This window comes from Culex quinquefasciatus, chromosome 3 (genome assembly GCF_015732765.1).
Source record: "Culex quinquefasciatus strain JHB chromosome 3, VPISU_Cqui_1.0_pri_paternal, whole genome shotgun sequence".
NCBI classification, from domain to species: Eukaryota; Metazoa; Arthropoda; class Insecta; order Diptera; family Culicidae; genus Culex; species Culex quinquefasciatus.
The window spans coordinates 11,407,256-11,421,192 of record NC_051863.1 but is presented as its reverse complement, the minus strand read 5'-3'; the positions used below and the strand labels follow the sequence as shown (position 1 = coordinate 11,421,192).

The window sequence follows — 13,937 nt, the reverse complement described above, 5'->3', positions numbered from 1 at the left end:
ATTAAAAGCATGCACCTGCACATTGAGGTTATTGGAAAGGGCCATGCACCGATAGTTTGTGGTACTTTGATGTGTTCATTATCGAGAAATTATTTTTTATGTGAATTTTAATGATTTTTCATTCTTTTTTGCAGTGCATTGTGATCAGCGGCGAGAGTGGTTCCGGCAAAACCGAGAGCACCAACTTCCTGCTGCACCACCTGACTGCGCTCTCGCAGAAGGGCGCCCACGGGTCCGGCGTCGAGCAGACCATTCTGAGCGCGGGTCCGGTTCTGGAGGCGTTCGGAAACGCCAAAACGGCGCACAACAACAACAGCAGTCGTTTCGGGAAGTTCATCCAGGTGAACTATCGCGAAAATGGGATGGTCCAGGGTGCGGTCGTCCAGAAGTACCTGCTGGAGAAGAGTCGGATCGTGTCGCAGGGCCATTACGAGCGCAACTACCACGTGTTCTACTATCTGTTGTCGGGGGCGACCGAGCAGGAGCGCGTGTCGTTGCACCTTCTGCCCGCCGAGAAGTACCACTATCTGAACGCGAAGAATCTCACGCTGGAGAACTGTGACGAAAAGTACGAGTTCTCCCGGCTGAAACAGAGCATGGAGATGGTGGGCTTCTCGGCGGAAAAGCAGCGGCGACTGTTTGCGGTGTTGTCGGCGGTGTTGCTGCTAGGAAATGTGGAGTTCTTCCCGAAAAAGTCCACGTACCACCACGACGAGAGTGTCCAGGTGCGGAACCCGGAAGTGGTCGGTCTCATCTCGGAGCTGCTGCGAGTCAAGCAGGAAACGCTGCTGTCTGCGCTCACGTCCAAACGGGTTAAGGCCAGCGGCGAAACGCTGATCATGCAGTACAAACTGCCGGAAGCGATCGCCGCTCGGGACGCGCTGGCCAAGTGTCTGTACGGGGCGTTGTTCGACTGGATCGTGCTGCAGGTGAACCACGCCCTGCTCAACAAGGACCAAACCGTGCACACCGGCCACTCGATCGGCGTGCTGGACATTTTCGGCTTCGAAGACTTTGGCCTGCAGAACAGCTTCGAGCAGTTGTGCATCAACTATGCCAACGAGCATCTTCAGTATTATTTCAACTTGGTAGGTTTGAGTTCGAATTGAATCTGACCAGAAGCCCTAAGCCCTTCTTCATTCCAGCACGTGTTCAAGTACGAGCAAAAGGAGTACAAGCGGGAAGGCATCAAGTGGACCGACATCGAGTTCCTCGACAACTCCGGCTGCCTGCAGCTGTTCGAGTCAAAACCGTCTGGTCTGCTCTGCATCCTGGATGATCTGTGCAAGTAAGCTCGATGCAATTTGTCGCTTGACTTCAAATTTCTTAATCACAACACATTCTATCTTCAGCTTCCCGGGAGCCACCAACGAAACCCTGCTGCAAAAGTTCAACAGCGTCCACAAGGAAAGCCAGTTCTACGAGAAGCCGCAGCGCAAGGAAAACGCATTTATCATCAAGCACTACGCCGGCAAGGTCAAATATCAGGTTAGTTTGGTCGTAATTCGTAGTTTCACATTTTTAAACTCCGACTAACATTTTTTTAGGTGGCCGAGATGCGCGAGAAGAACCTGGACCTGATGCGGCAGGACATCGTAAGTGTGCTGAAGAACTCGAGCATGGCGTTCGTGCGCGAGCTGGTCGGCGCCGACCCCGTTGCCGTCTTCCGGTGGGCCATCCTGCGGGCCTTTTTTCGCGGCTACTTCGCCTTCCGGTCGGCCGGCATCAAGCACCGCAAGGAGCGCGCCGACCAGTCGTTCAACAAGCTCGCCACCAAGAGCCGCTACCGCGCTCCGAACGAGAGCATCGTGAGGTAAGTTCGCGGTCTCCGAAATCGCGTGGGAGGTTCCGAGGTTGAGGGTCATCATCGCGCTGCAATTCGTACCTTGTGCGACTCTTCTCAAATGTTTCGAATTTGTTTCTTTTTTCGCACCCATTCTTCGCCTAGTCATCTTGTGACGGTTTCCTCGGTGAACCTTACGATTAATCGAATCGCGTAAGTGGAGTCCCCTTCGTGTCCTTTTGTCTTTTTCTCTCTTTCTCTTTTTCTCTGTGTTTTGTCCTGGCTATTGTTTTTACCCCGTTTTGCCTCCATTCCCCCGGATGGTTGTGTTGTCTTTTATATATTTTCTGGTTTATATTGATTTCGTTACCGCGTGTAACTTTGTGATGTGGCGTTACACGTGGGTTGTGCCTTGTTGAGTCTTGTCGTTCGTTATATTCGTGCTCTTTTGTTTTTTGTTATTGGTTGCCCTTGTTGTGTCCCGTTCGAACGGTGTTGTGCTTCTGTTGTTGTTCTGGGGGTTTGTTTTTTGGCTTTCAAACGAGTGAAATGTTATTCGCTCCCAGGAGTTTTACAGTGTGGATTTGCGATTGAAACAAACTTCAAAGACCTAAGGTTTCATAAGAAATGAATCAATAAAATACAATTTCAGAAAGGTTTATTCAATTTGAAGTAACGGGTTTGGCATAAAAAGTCTGAGTCACTTGGAACAATTGGCATAACTGGTCAAAGACAATGAGTTATTTTGAATAATTATCATCGCACGGGACAAATATCAGGCAAATTTTCGAAAAAAAAGCAGGTCTGAAAGTATAAAACTAACTGAATTCAAAATTTCATGGCTTATAAGCCCGTTAGCAAGTATGTCACTTAACACTGGGACGCCCAACGCATGTCCAACTTACACGGACGCCCAAGCCTCCCAAAAAAGTTGGAACGGTAACTTCAACTCGCTGGTTCTCGGGCATTACTCAACCAGTCGGGACGATTCAGATCCAGAGATTTGTAAGAATGTCTAGATGATCTTAAAATTTTGCAGAACTTGATTTGAACAAATCTGTAATTTCTGCGACCAAAAACATCGTTCCACCTTTTTTTAAAACGACTGCCTCCGCGGAATTTTTTTCACTTTTCGTTTCTTTAAAATCAATAATTATGCTTTGATTCATGCCTAGAAATGCTAAAAGTTTATAAAACTTTTCAATTCTGTTGCAAATTTGAAAGAATACACATTTAAAATTTAAAAAATCAAAAATTTCCAAATTCATAATCACAAATTCAAGGCTTGAAAAAAATTGTCTTATTAAATTCGTAAAATAAAAATTATTTTTCTTTGATTTTTTATATTTTTTAAGTATTTTAATTATTTTATTTTGATTATATTTTTTAATTATTATTTTTTATTATGATTTTATTTTTTACAGGTTTTTTGTTTCAAGCCCTTTTTAATTTTGAAGCAAGAACTGTCACAAAATGCTTTATACATTCTAACAGGAAGACTAATACCAAAAATATGTAAAATATCTATAAATTTATGAAAAAAAAATATTTTCCTAATGTTTTATGTCTTCTTCCGATCTGTGGTCCCAAAATTCAAAATTTGTTTAAAGTCAAAAAGTTAACTATTTGATTAAAATTCTAAAATAAATGTTATACAATGTATTTTCAATAATTTTTAACCAATTGTATAAGTTTTTCAATGAATTTTTTTAGGGGAATTTCAGCAAAATTTTTTAACAAAACTTTTTTTCTTTAATTATTTTTTTTATTTCAAAAACATATTTTTTTATAAAATATTTTCTTTCAGGATTTTTTTAATTTATATATTTATTCTTTTCTGAAGAATATTTTTTTCAAAGTTTTTTAGTTTGTATTAGTTTTTTTTTTCTTATATTTTAAATTTTTATAAAAATCTGGAGTTTTTTTTTGTAAAGGTCCAATAAACCTAATTTCCAGTTTTTAGCTTTTTGGGTGTTTTTGAAACCGCCTTGAGTAAGGGGTATTAAAACACCCAAAAAGCAAAGACCGAAAATTTGGTTTATTGGACCTTTTAAAAAAAACTCCAGAAATTTATCTTTATTGTATTTTTAAATTTTTTGTTTTATATTAGTTAGTCGTTATTTTTTTAATGGTTTTTTTGTTTCAAGCCCTTTTTCAATTTTGAACAAAAGTATCACAAAATTCTTATTCTAACATTAATGCTACTTACGAAAATTTGCAAAATAACTATCAATTTATGAAATATTTGTTATCCTAATGTTTTATGTTCTTCCGATCTGTGGTCCCAAAATTCAAAATTTGCTCAAAGTCCAAAAGTGATTTATTTTATTAAAATACAAAAAATAACGTTTGACAATGTATTTTAAATAGTTTACTATCAACTCTGCACGTTTTTCTATGAAAATTTAAATTTCCTCCCCTTTGAGTTCTCATGGAATTTGAACAAAAACTTTTAACAAACTTATTTTTGTTTTAAATATTTTCTTTTCGTTTTTTTTTTAATTTATATATTTATGCTGTTTTATATAAAAACGATACTAAATCCACCCTTAGGTGGTTGGCGCCTTCCTCACATTTAAAGGGTGCTATCCAAAATACAAAAAGTGCGTAAATAACACTTTAGTGCTTATAACTTCTGATAAGGTTGTCAGATCTTCAATGTTTTGGACGCGTTAGAAAGGTCTTTTGAACACCCATCCAACGATAGGTCGCATGATAGATCCGCACCACTTTTCCATCAAAATATCTGAGATCCGGCCTCCAAAAAGTGCATAAATAACTCTGAAGTGCTTATAACTTTTGATAGGGTTGTCAGGTCTTCAATGTTTTGGACGCGTTGGAAAGCTCTTTTGAATACCTATACAACGATAGGTCGCATGAGAGATCCGGACAATGTTTTCATCAACATATCTGAGATCCGGCCTCCAAAAAGCGTATAAATAACACTTAAGTGCTTATAACTTTTGATAGATTTGTTTGATCTTCAATGTGTTAGGCGAAAGGTCTTTTAAATACCTTTCTGAAATGTATAGCATGACGGGTATTCTTACAAAAACCACCCTTTTTACAATCTTCCTGACTTTTGTTAAAATCGTTTTTTTTAGCATAACTTTTGAAGTACTTTACTAAACTGCATAATTTTTAATAGCGACTTATGGGACCCCAAGACGGATCGAATGACGCCAAAACAGACAAAATCGATTCAGCCAATGTCGAGATAATTGAGTGACAATTTTTTGATCAACATCCCACCACACACACAGACATTTGCTCTGAATTTGATTCTGAGTCGATAGGTATACATGAAGGTGGGTCTAGGAGGTCTAATTGAGAAGTTCATTTTTCGAGTAATTTTATAGCCTTTCCTCAGTAACGTGAGGAAGGCGAAAATATTAAAATAAAACTTGTTTTAGTTTTTTATCTTTTTTAAAAGTTGCTTTTATTTTTATTTTTCTGTTTTTTTATTGGTTTTATAACTTTTTTTGAGTGTCTCAATTTTTATTATTTTTTAATATATCAATTTTTATAATATTTCAATAAAGCCAGATTTCAATTTGAAAAATAGTGTCCATGGCTGACTTTCTCTGTCGAAAAGTATTTCTTTTCAGAACAAGTTTTGAAAACTTGAACTTTTTACCACTCAAATGAGTGATTTCTAATATTTGTCCTATAACATAAAAAAAATCTTGATTTTGGGATTGACAATCATGCTTTGTGATTTTTCATATAAAACATATTTTTATTCTAAAATATAAAAAAAAAATATCCAAATGTACGTAAACAACCTAGTCACATAAACCATCTTGTTTTACTAGACTGATTATGCCAAACGTTCCTAATGGCTAGGACCAATTCTGCCAATTGGGGTTTCAACTCGTTTCAGTGTGTATTTCTAATTATATACAAAGTTAACACCTAAACTCCCAAGTTCGAGAAAAAGGATTTATTTTATAGAAACTTTACCTTTTCCTCGAGCTAGGAAGTTTAGGTGCTAATACAATCTCTTGACTTCAGGGATTCTATTTGAAAATGCGTGTGTCGTTTGCATTTTTGGAAATTTCCGTGTGTGTATTTTTCCTTAAAACTGCTGTACATAAAATTTGGTCTCATTTCATTATTGTCACATTCATTGCAACATTGCGTTTTGGATTTCTGATCATGTTTTGAGTTTTCCACTGTTGTGTCACAATTCCACTCCTCAGCTGTACAAAACATTTCTTGCGCCGGCTTTTGTGTTACATTTTTGTGAGTGTGTTTTTGTTTTGTTTTCTACGAATCTATTCCATCTCCGATTTCATGCGCACCTCTCACCCTATTTTTTACGTGTTTAATTTTATTTTCTTTTTACTTTCAACTCATCAACCACCACCACCAACACGATCACGCCCTCCCACCACCATATCCGAACTCTCATTGTAAAATAAAAACAATGCAACAACGCACAAACCTTCCATCACCCCCTCCACCAAAAAATCAACCCATCGAACACATCGCTATCTGCGCTGGGCCATCCACGAATGTGTCGAAAATCCAGCAAACGAATCAGTAATGCCATGCACGACATCACCTCGACGGCCGGATCGAACAACAACAGCAACAGCGTCAGCTACCGCCAATCGCTCGGTCCCGGAACGGTCCAGTCGTCGTACAACAGCACCAGCGGCGGCGGTGGAACTCCGCGCCGGTCCTGGTCCAGCTATGCGTTCAACAACAAAAACTTCCCCGACGGTAAGCTAAGCTACGAAAGCACCCAGAACCAGCCACCGCAGCAGACCTCCGGAGCGTCCGCGTCCTCCGCGCTGTACTCTGTATATAGTAGTAACGCTAGTGGTAGCATTAGTAGCGGCAAACAATCGGCAGCGAACGCCGGAAGTGTCGGAACCAGCGGGAAGCTGTCGTCGTCGTCGTTGGCCGCACGGAGCCGCTTTGAACGCTCGTCGCAAGATGTAATGGCGCGCGCTTCGCAGATTGTGATGTAAGATTTTTGTTTTGTTTTTAGTTTGTTTTATTTTGCTTTTAAGATTAATTCGCCCAACCCTATCAGCATCACGAGATCATTCGTCACCTCCACGTCATGATGTTTTATTATTGTTTTGTTTAGCGCTGTGTGTTTTTAGCTTATTGTGAGCCTTCTACTTAGAACAACTTCTCTTCTCTTACTTTCTCAGTTTGCAACGAGTGCACGTATTTGTACTAAATGTATATTTCCATTTATGTATACAGGTCTTTTCTATTCTAATTTGTTTCATTTTCTCCAGTACTAAAACTACTAAATTTTCGACGTTACTCATGCTGAAAATTGTTTCAAAGTATTTATTTATTTATTTAACAGAGATATTATTTTTTCGTTCGTCCACAAACGAACGAATGAACACAACACAGTCATTTGACTCTCACCAGTTTGACATTCTACCGAATTTCCACCTTGACTGCATTCAAATGATTGCCAGCACCGCACGAACAAGAACGAGAAGGGTTGAGAGAGAATCGGCTGCTTGAGTGTCGAGCCCGTTTTCGATCGTTTCAACTTTGTGTGCGTGTTCACTGACGGTCGCTTCGAAATTTTGTTCTTGGCGGGTGCGCAATCAAATGACGTTTTCAGATAGGAATGCTGTGCCTGACTGAAAGCACATTCAAATGACGATCAGTTTTAGTCACTGACCGATCTATTTTGAACCTTTTTTGTAAACAGCCAAACAGAATGATCATTTTGTACAGAATTATCTGCGTTGAAACTGACATTTTTTCATTTAGAATAAAAATGAAAAACATTTTAAGGTTTTTTTTACTTTATGAGGCTTTGAATTTGCATTGTTACAGTTTGTAATGTTATACAAATTTGTAGTGCAGACAATAAACATAAAAATGCTTTTAGCCATCACGAGTTATCGTGATTTTCGTAGAAATGTTTTGAATTTAAAATTGCATTTCCTGCATTTATTGTGATTTTTAGTATAATTGAAACTAGTTTAACAATATTTTGATTTGTAAAATATTGTAAAAAATCGATGTACATTAAAAAAAGTTTTTTTGGGCAAAAAAAGTTGACTGATTCTTTTTTTTATTTCTTGGATGTTTTGATTTAAAAACATTATATGAATTTAATTTTTATTTTCAAATTGTTTGGATTTTAGAAATTGCTCAATTTTTTAGTTTTATGTTTTTTTTTTTACTTTTGAAAATTTAATTTTTTTATAATTTTCAGAAATTTTGAAATTTACCGGGGTCAAGGGGGGGGGGGAGCAAAAACAAAAAAATAAATAAAAAATTAAATAACAATAATAATCATCTCAACATTTGAAGCAAAATGTGTTTAAAAAAAGGCATTTTACACTAGTTCAGATGTTTTGCAATCACTAGTTTTCAAAAAATGTAAGATTTGACGAAAACAAAAATTTTAGCTAAAGAGCAATTCCAGCTCAAATCAGGAATTTTTCTGGTACTTTTGTACCCGACCCTCTCCGATTTCAATGAAACTTTGTAGACATGTTATCCTTGGCCTATATAAACAATTTTTGTGTATATGGAGCCAATAGTACTCGAAAATAACATTTGAGAAGGGCGTAAGGTATTTAAATATTTTTGTATTTTAAATTTAAAAATTACTGTATCTCGAAGCCGTTGCGTCGTATCAAAAAGTGGTCAAAGACAAACTTGTAGGAAATTGGACGGACTTTCTAAAAAAAATACACTGAAACAAAAATACACGCCACTTATATGAGATTTTTTGGTTTTTAAGTCTAAAACTTAAATTTAAAGGGTATCACGATTTTTTTTCGTTCAAAATTTTTGAGGTAATAGCCTGTCAAAGACAAACTTATGGGAAATTGGAGGAGCTTTCCGGTAAAAATATTTACGAGACTGAAAAACCAAGTCTGTCATATAGAAATTGCCAAAAACCACAAAAAAACCCGTTTTTTCAACATTTTTATTTTTAAAACCGCTGTATCTTCCCACGGATTGGACATAGGATAATGGTCAATATGAAGACTTTTATGTAAAATAGTCTGGAAAATCGATTCCCACTACTGGTTTTTAAAAATTTTGACGTTTAGACCACTTTTCAAAAAAACAGTTTTAGTAAATGATTTTTGTATTTTTTTAGGGGAGACATACCATCCTGCATTTTTCGTCAGTCTTTTGGTAACATTTTAGGCTATTTCCTCAAAAATTTTGAACGAAAAAAAATCGTGACATCACCTTTAAATTTAAGTTTTAGACTTAAAAACCAAAAAATCTCATAGATGTGGCGTGTATTTTTGTTTCAGTGTATTTTTTTTTTCAGAAAGCCCGTCCAATTTCCTACAAATTTGTTTTTGACTACTTTTTGGTACGATGCAACGGCTTCGAGATACAGTAATTTTTAAATTACAAAATACAAAAATATTTAAATACCTCAAGCCCTCCTCAAATGTTATTTTCAAGTACTATTGGCTTCATATACACAAAAATGGCTTATATAGGCCTAGGATAACATGTCTACAAAAATTCATTGAAATCGCAGAGGGTCGGGTACAAAAGTACCAGAAAAATTCCTGATTTGAGCTGGAATAGCTCGAAAGAAAAACTTTTTGCGATACTAAACATCGAAAGTTTTCAAAAGATTTTAAAATTAACCCAAACATGCTAAAAACGCTGGGGAATGCATTTTTAATTGATTTCAGCTGATTTCACTTAGATTTCTATTGAAATTTTGGAGTTTTTTGAATTTTTTTTGCCTCCTGATTTTTCGGAACAATTTTGAAAGGGTGAGAAGGGGGAGGGGGTGACAAAACTTGAAATAAAAATTTGACTAGCCTTAATATCACTAGCATGTCTAGATCCTCGAGGAAGGAGGGCATCCATATGAGCGTTTGAAAAATTTCATCGTTTATGGACATCCCCTGACCAATTTTAGAAAAAAATTGCTTCACCCTGTGCACGCTAGTGCTTAATAGTGCGAATTAAAAAATATCAGTTTCTTAAAATTTTCGGATCCGTTTCTTAGTGTTTTTTTTTTTAATTATTGAAACTTGTGACATTTCATCATCAGGGGTGAAATTGAGTCACAAAAAATGCAGGATGTGACATCCTGATGAAGGTTATTGCAATTTTTTAAAATAAATCTATTTAAAAGTTTCAAAACATTAAAACGAACTTCAAAAACTAAATTCAAATATTTCACAAATTTCAACATTTTAAAATTTTCAATAATTTAAAAAATGAGGTACATAAAAAACTCTTTTTCTTTCAAAAAATTAAGAATCTCAAAAATTAAAAAAAATCAAGCAGGATTTTTAAAATAAAAAAAAAACCAAGAAATGGAAAAAAAATTAAAAAAAGCTATAAGGCCGTTGCAAAAAATCTCAACATTTGAATGAAAAAAGGGATTTAAAGTGCATTTTTCACCTGCCCAGTTGTTTTGCAATCATTAGTTTTCAAAATATCCAAGCATTGAAGAGATTTTTTTTCGCCGAAAAAAAACCTTTTTGCGGTGCTGTACATTGGAATTCACAAAAATTGAACATATTTTTTATCGATCCCAGACATGCTAAATATGATCTTAAACGCAGGAAAATGCATTTCTAACTGTTTTCAGTTGGTTAGACTTCTATATCCTTTGAAATTTTGAAGTTTTTTGAAAAAAAATTTTTTTGCTCCCTGTTTTTTCGAACCGATTTTGAAGGGGATTTGCGACAAAAACCTTAAAAAATATTTGCAACGGCCTAATTTTAAAATACATTTTTTTTAAATTCCACATTTAAGAAAAAAAACTCACTAAGGTCAATTCAAATTGAAAAAAATATCCATTAAAAGGTTTTGTGTTGACTTTAATCACAGATGCGTAAGAACAACTCTTACCCCGGTATTAAAAAGTTCTAGATGACTTTATCCTTTTCGATAACCCAATTGTACCCAATATTAAATACATAGAAGCAATAATTAATTCATTAGCACCAAAGGCTATACTAACAGCAAACATTCATGGAAAATAACGCCACTATCGTTTGATATCGCAATGAAGTTGGTTGCAATTTTGGTGTTCTGTACAGGGATCTATCTGGCTGTTTCTGTGGAATTTAACCATATTATCGAGTTGACATTGAGTAGATCACAAATCACGGATGTGGCATTTGTCGGCATTGATCATAATATTCTGGATGCTATTCTGCGTTCTCAGGGCAAACTAGTGCACGTTTGGCTGATCAATGCACGCCAAGCTACAACTAAGAGAAGCTGTTCTTTGTTTTTAATTCAACTACCGAAATCAAAAACTGAGGTAGGTGCAATTGGCACTTTTATTGTACGGCTCACAGCATTTGTTTGAATTTCAGATCTCTGAAGTAGCATGTTTCAATCATGCGGGATACTTTGTATTGATTTTATTTCAATCGGAAAATGTCCACAAAGTTATTTCCGAAACTTCCCAGTCTCTGCGAGAACTTGGAATTATCAACGCTGTTTACGTAATTCATGGGAAATCCAGCACAAATGTTCAGCTTGTTTCGTACGATTGGGCTCGTAAAGAACACATCAATTTCTCAGCTAAACAAGCGGTGGATAATCTATTCGCCAGAAAACATGGCGTCTTTCGTGGATACCGATATCGAGTACTCTTGAAAATTTTAGTTCCTTATTTCTATGTAGAACACGATCAGCTCAAAGGCTTTGACGTGCAGTTGCTGGACACCATCAGTCAGGCACATTTGGCGACCGCAGAGTACACCGATCGAAGGGATGGTGAAGAAAACATTACATTAGCTTTTGGAGACTCTGATCGACGAGCAACATTTGACTTGAGTTTGTTCAGATCACGTCACAACAAAAGCAGTAATTTGGACTGGACGTATCTCCCAGAATGGGATGAGCTGTGTATTTCAGTTCCAAAACGCCATCATCGGTTGGGTCTACTCCAGCTGACTAAACCATTCAAATTTGAGCTTTGGATTGTGGTTGTTGCACTTATGGTTCTTAAATTCCTGTTGAACGGGGTCAAGTTGAGGTTGATAATTCTGGCTTTCGTTATCTTGGAGTTCAACCTCACGGAAGGATACCTCGCCAAGGTGATTCAATTTCTATCCGATTTGAAATATTATGAAGACCCAAAAACCATTGAGCAATTGATTGAACGAAACGAAGTGTTTGCCGTTTTTCCTCAAGAGCGAGTTATACTAGAAGAATTCAAAGGAATTGTTATGCATACCATCGAAAACAAAAAAGAAACGTTAATCGGTGAATACGCAACAATTCACTACTGCAAAACTGCGGAGGTTTTCGAACGCAGCGAGTACAACTTTAACCCCCGAACCAACGACAAACTGGTCATCATCCTCGAGAAACGGCTCAGATCATACGCGAGCTGCTACGGATTTGCGAAGAATCACCCGATTCGGACTCTTTTCGAGCACTACATGAGGCTGGTTTTCGAGTCCGGGATATGGCGCAAGATCTACGGTCATTACACCACCATGGGAGGACACTTTAGTACTTTGCTGAGACCAAACGAGTATCCGATTGGGTTTGAAGATTTGGTGTCGCTTTGGATCCTGCTTGGGTTGGGATTGGGGAGCGGGTTTGCTAGTTTTCTGGCAGAAATTTGCAGAAAACGTTAAGCAACAAAGAGTTGCTTAAGTGTTGTTCAAATTATGACAACTGTCACTAAAATTTGGTTTATCAATTTGCTATCAACCAGCGATGAATGATTCTTCATGACAAAAGTTTCACTGAACACCCATTGAGGGAGAGTAAAAAATCGAATCCGATCGACACTCTCTTCTCTTCATTGCGAGAGTTTTAAGATTTCTGGGGGAAATTCCGATATCACTAATACATTTACTTGAATATACGGCAGCTACGAATGCAAACACCATTTACAGCTTTTGAAAGGCCAATCAAATTTTTAATAAATTCACCCAGCAAAGAGTTAAAAGAAAACTTTCATAACTCTTTCGTAACGTGAAGACTTCCATCATTGTCATGATTTTTCGTTCAAAGATATAAATATTGCGTCACTTTTAATAGTGCCCTACACATGCTGATTCCTATTGGTAACGATTATCCCATTCCTTGTAAAGTTATGGAAATCGTCATTAATCAATGATTGCCAACTAGGACGTCAATGACTGTGCCACAAAATTATATAAATTTTGAAGCAAATTTTTTTTAAATAAAAAATTCCTTCAGTGGCTTCAAGATGGCAACAACCGGCACATGCTGATTCATTTTGGTGCTGAAATTCGTTAAATTGAATTTAATACAACATATTTTATAGTGATGATCGAATTTCTTCGAAAATGATCAACGGCTTCACCTTAACTAGGTCCGATTTTAACGAAATCTGTGTTGACAGTTACTTAAAAATGAGTTATTTAAAATGAGGGAATAAATCTTAAAATAAAGCCATGTTCTTTTTTTTCAAGTATCGACTAAGCACTTATTTTTCTTGGGAGCGATTGAAATTCATTTCTCTGTAATATCGTACGATTACAGCTAAAAAAAGATTATTCAAATTACAGTCATGCCTCGGTTTTGCACCGCATATGGGGGATGCAAAACCGAGGCGTGCATAACCGAGGCACAGAGCTTATGGGATTTTGGCTATATGGGATACATTGGCTATAGTCGTATGAAAAACCATGCAAACATCAAAAAATTATAGTTTTTTGAAATCAGGATGATGTCAGCTATCCATTAAAATTATAATTTCATGAAAATTTTCACAAAAAAACGTATTTTTCCTGTTTTTTGAAAATGCATTTTTATTCTCTAAAGAAACCAGAAATATATGGTTATTGCAATATGGGTATCAAATGATCTTTTTTTTCGAATTTTTAATAATTTTTTTTAAACACTCAAATTTTCACAAAACTACGTATTTTTGAAAAAAATAATACTCAAAATTTCAGTTTTTACAATATGGGTATCAAACGATCAGGATTTTTTCATACATTTTGAATGTAAAAACAACATTTTTGAAAATACTCAAAACATTCACAAAACTACGTATTTTTGAAAAATACTCAAAATTTCTGTTTTTACAATATGGGTATCAAACGATCGGTATTTTTTCATACATTTTGAAACTTATTAAATAATTAAAATACTAAAAATTTTCACAAAACTATGTATTTTCGTAACAATATTCCAAATTTCCGTTTTTACAATGTGGGTATCA

The 13,937-nt window shown here is 36.3% G+C and overlaps 1 protein-coding gene across 4 annotated transcripts in view; it reads left to right on the top strand.

Annotated features, from left to right (window-relative positions):
• The window catches only part of LOC6041213 (unconventional myosin-IXb), a 121,402-nt gene that overhangs the window by 76,110 nt on the left and 31,355 nt on the right, over nt 1-13,937 (top strand). Inside the window, exons 7-12 of one of the 4 annotated variants that reach the window (XM_038265030.1) lie at nt 135-1,088; nt 1,146-1,288; nt 1,353-1,488; nt 1,548-1,813; nt 1,949-1,996; nt 6,318-6,758. In XM_038265030.1, coding sequence (XP_038120958.1) covers nt 135-1,088; nt 1,146-1,288; nt 1,353-1,488; nt 1,548-1,813; nt 1,949-1,996; nt 6,318-6,758 — 1,988 coding nt within the window. The remainder of the gene's footprint in view (nt 1-134; nt 1,089-1,145; nt 1,289-1,352; nt 1,489-1,547; nt 1,814-1,948; nt 1,997-6,317; nt 6,759-13,937) is intronic. The other 3 variants (XM_038265031.1, XM_038265032.1, XM_038265033.1) reach the window with 3 other exon arrangements.